Here is a 3,380-nt window from a genome sequence, read left to right as displayed (position 1 = left end):
TCTTGGCTCTAAGACGTTGGTACAGAGAAATGCTAATTGATAACACTATTATGTAATGCATATTATGCCTCTCTCCCGGAAGCCTTTCTGTTTTGTGAAAACGTTCTAGATCTCTATATATGTGAATTAAATGGGACATTGTGGATGTGTTGCAGAACCTGGGAGCGTAGTAAGTTGTAATGGTTGTAGATTGATAGAGCGAGCAATGGAGTTGGGAGGGAAATGCATTCTGAGCCCCTCCAAATCCACTTTTAGAATAGCAAGAGCATAATATCAGAAGGGAAAAAGATGAGCGGAGACACCCTCTGGGTTCCATTTCAGTAGCTAGTAGCTTCCCTGTTGCATAAGAAGGGTGCTAGGCCTTAGCTAAGCCGACAGCTGAGGGGGTGGGAGCCCCCCCTTAAGGTAAGAGCCCTTATTAGCTGCCGGGTTCCCAAGGGGCACCCCATATATCCTTTGAGGGTCTATAGTTATTCAACGACTGAGTCTTTAATCTTTTCCAAAATGTTGGTGCCCATTAATTTGCATGAAGTCTTTATGCAACTTGTTCCATACGATGGTTACCTTAACACAGAAGGTACAGTCTACCTTCTGAATATTGCAGAAGGGATGCATTTCAAACAGTGATTCAACAATCATAATCAGCCATCATGTGTGTGCCAAAGAAAACTGAGAACAGCTGTGGAGGCAGGTTCTTCACAGTATTAGTCAACAGCCATGGAAAACTCATTAGCACTGTAGAAGCACCTCCTTCTTTCTGAAGCATCTTCAGTTGCAGAAGGGATTTCACCACCTACATGTCCATTTGAACATTATGATATTCATTGAAATGTATTGCTCGATATATCGTAATTTACCATTGAACAGGTTGATGAGCTTATACAAGTTATTACTTTAGGTGATTAAACATCCTGTGTAGTGAAGTATTCACCACATTGACTGAGATGAAACAGCCCCAGGCATGCCTGTTTCGTCTGGTGCCTAGTAAGGAGACTGTTCCGACTGAAGCATTTTCCATATTCAGTGCAACTATACGGTTGCCCTCCTGTATGTGTTCTCTGGTGGCTAATAAGATGTTCCTTCTGAGCAAACCCTTTGCCACATTCAATACACTTATAAGGTTTCTCACCTGTGTGCGTTCTCTGGTGGATAGCAAGAGCTCGCTGTTGTGCAAACCCTTTCCCACATTCAACGCACGCATAAGGTTTCTCACCTGTATGTGTGCTGTGATGGATAATAAAATCTCGCTTTTGTGCAAACCCTTTCCTACATTCAATGCACTCAAAAGGTTTCTCACCTGTATGTGTTATCTGGTGACCAATAAGATGTCCCCTTTGAGCAAACCCTTTCCCACATTGAATGCACTCAAAAGGTTTCCCACCTGTATGAGTTCTCTGGTGGTTAATAAGACATCCCTTCTGAGCAAACGCTTTCCCACATTCAGTGCACTCATAAGGTTTCGCTCCTGTATGCTTACTCTGGTGGCGACGAAGATGTCCCTTCTTAGCAAACCCCTTACCACATTCTATGCACTCAAAAGGTTTCCCTCCTGTATGTGTTCTCTGGTGGCTAATAAGACGTCCCTTCTGAGCAAACCCTTTCCCACATTCAATGTACATATACGGTTTCACTCCTGTATGTATTCCCTGGTGGGTAGCAAGGTCGCGACGTTGCGCAAACCCTTTCCCACATTCAAAGCACTTGTAAGGTTTCTCACCTGTATGTGTGCTGTGGTGGATAATAAGATCCCGCTTTTGTGCAAACCTTTTCCCACATTCAGTGCACTCATAATGTTTCCCACCTGTATGCATTCTCTGGTGACTAATAAGATGTCCCTTCTGAGAAAACCCTTTCCCACATTCAATGCACTCATAAGGTTTCCCACCTGTATGTGTTCTCTGGTGGCTAATAAGACATCCCTTCTGAGCGAACCCTTTCCCACATTCAATGCACTTATAAGGTTCCTCTCCTGTATGTGTTCTCTGGTGGATAGCAAGATCTCGCTTTTCTACAAACCCTTTCCCACATTCAATGCACTCATAAGGTTTCTCGCCTGTATGTGTGCTGTTGTGGCTAATACAATGTCTCTTCTGAGCAAACCCTTTCCCACATTGAGTGCACTCATAAGGCTTCTCACCTGTATGTGTTCTCTGGTGGATAGTAAGCTCTCCCTTTCTTGCAAGCCCTTTCCCACATTCACTGCACCCATAAGGTTTATCACCTGTATGTTGGTGGCTGATAACTGTGTCATGCAAATGGACGCCATTCTCAATTTGAGTGCATTGATAAGGTTTTTCACTCATGTCCTCATGTGGGCAAGAAGTATGTTCTTGAGATGGCAATTGTTCCCACATTTCTGCACGAGTAAAGTTTCTGGCCAGTTTATTTTGTCAGGTGCCTTGAATTAAGGAGCCTTTTCACTGAACCATTTCCCAAATTCAGAGCACACACGAGAAATGCTTTTCTTACTGCACATAACACATTGTCATTTTCGTGCTATATATTCCTCTCCCCCAGGATTTACAGAATGAACACGCTTAGTTACAGGATGTTACCACAAAGGGGGTTGCATTGACAGAAGCTGTCATGTATCCAACAGGCTTCTCAAGCTCAGTTCCTGAATACTCTGAAAAGACAACTGGACCCCAAACTGGCACACTTCTAAGATGCTTGGAAATTGTATATTCTAACAATGAAGCTTTTCACTGCATTAGTCCAGAAAATCGAACAATCACTGTTGCATTTCTGGGGCATCCGTCCCCTTTTAACATAAAAGGAGATGCACAATATTAGTTTCAACACATTCACAATCGCAGGCAGCACATGTAATAAGACTCTACTCAGTAGCAGTGATGTGAACTCACGTAGTAACGTATATGACTTTGAAGTGCCATCTATTGGGGAAAGGCATCCTAATAGGTGGCAGAGAAGTGCTGCTCCAATGGGAACATTTAATGGGACTGAGGTAACATGCAGCAAGAATACTGCAATTCATTTTTATTTAGAAAATGTTAGCATCCAAAACATTAGGAGAAAAACAATTTAAAATGGATATTGTAATCATCAGGAACATGCATATACGTTCTACCGTTTTATTGATTCAGAAATGACTAAATGAATACATGGAAGCTCCCAATATCAATATACAAATGATAATGGCCAGAGTTTGCCACCAATCGGACACCTGTTGACCAGTTAATTAGGTAGCCACTGATGACGTGCATTGGCCCAAACATTAATAATCTAACCAACAGCACCATCGAGCAGACAAGGATAGCATTGTGATTTAAAAGGTAAAGTGCCAATCTCTTCCCACAGTGGGAATCGCACAGGCCACACTGGCACTACATTCAAACATGAACTTTAAACCTAACCCATCC

General features: G+C 42.6%; 1 protein-coding gene across 1 annotated transcript; it reads right to left on the bottom strand.

Moving 5' to 3' along the window:
• Positions 1-902: 902 nt before the first annotated feature.
• On the bottom strand, positions 903-2,303 carry LOC138498403 (zinc finger protein 84-like). The gene has a single exon (XM_069622170.1). The coding sequence runs from the start codon at positions 2,301-2,303 to the stop codon at positions 903-905; it is 1,401 nt and encodes a 466-aa protein (XP_069478271.1).
• Between the last annotated feature and the right edge of the window lie 1,077 nt (positions 2,304-3,380).

Source organism: Ambystoma mexicanum, chromosome 5q (assembly GCF_040938575.1).
Source record: "Ambystoma mexicanum isolate Mex_15411 chromosome 5q, UKY_AmexF1_1, whole genome shotgun sequence".
NCBI lineage: Eukaryota > Metazoa > Chordata > Amphibia > Caudata > Ambystomatidae > Ambystoma > Ambystoma mexicanum.
Note: the sequence above shows the minus strand (reverse complement) of the source record. Positions and strands in the feature narration are given on the sequence as shown.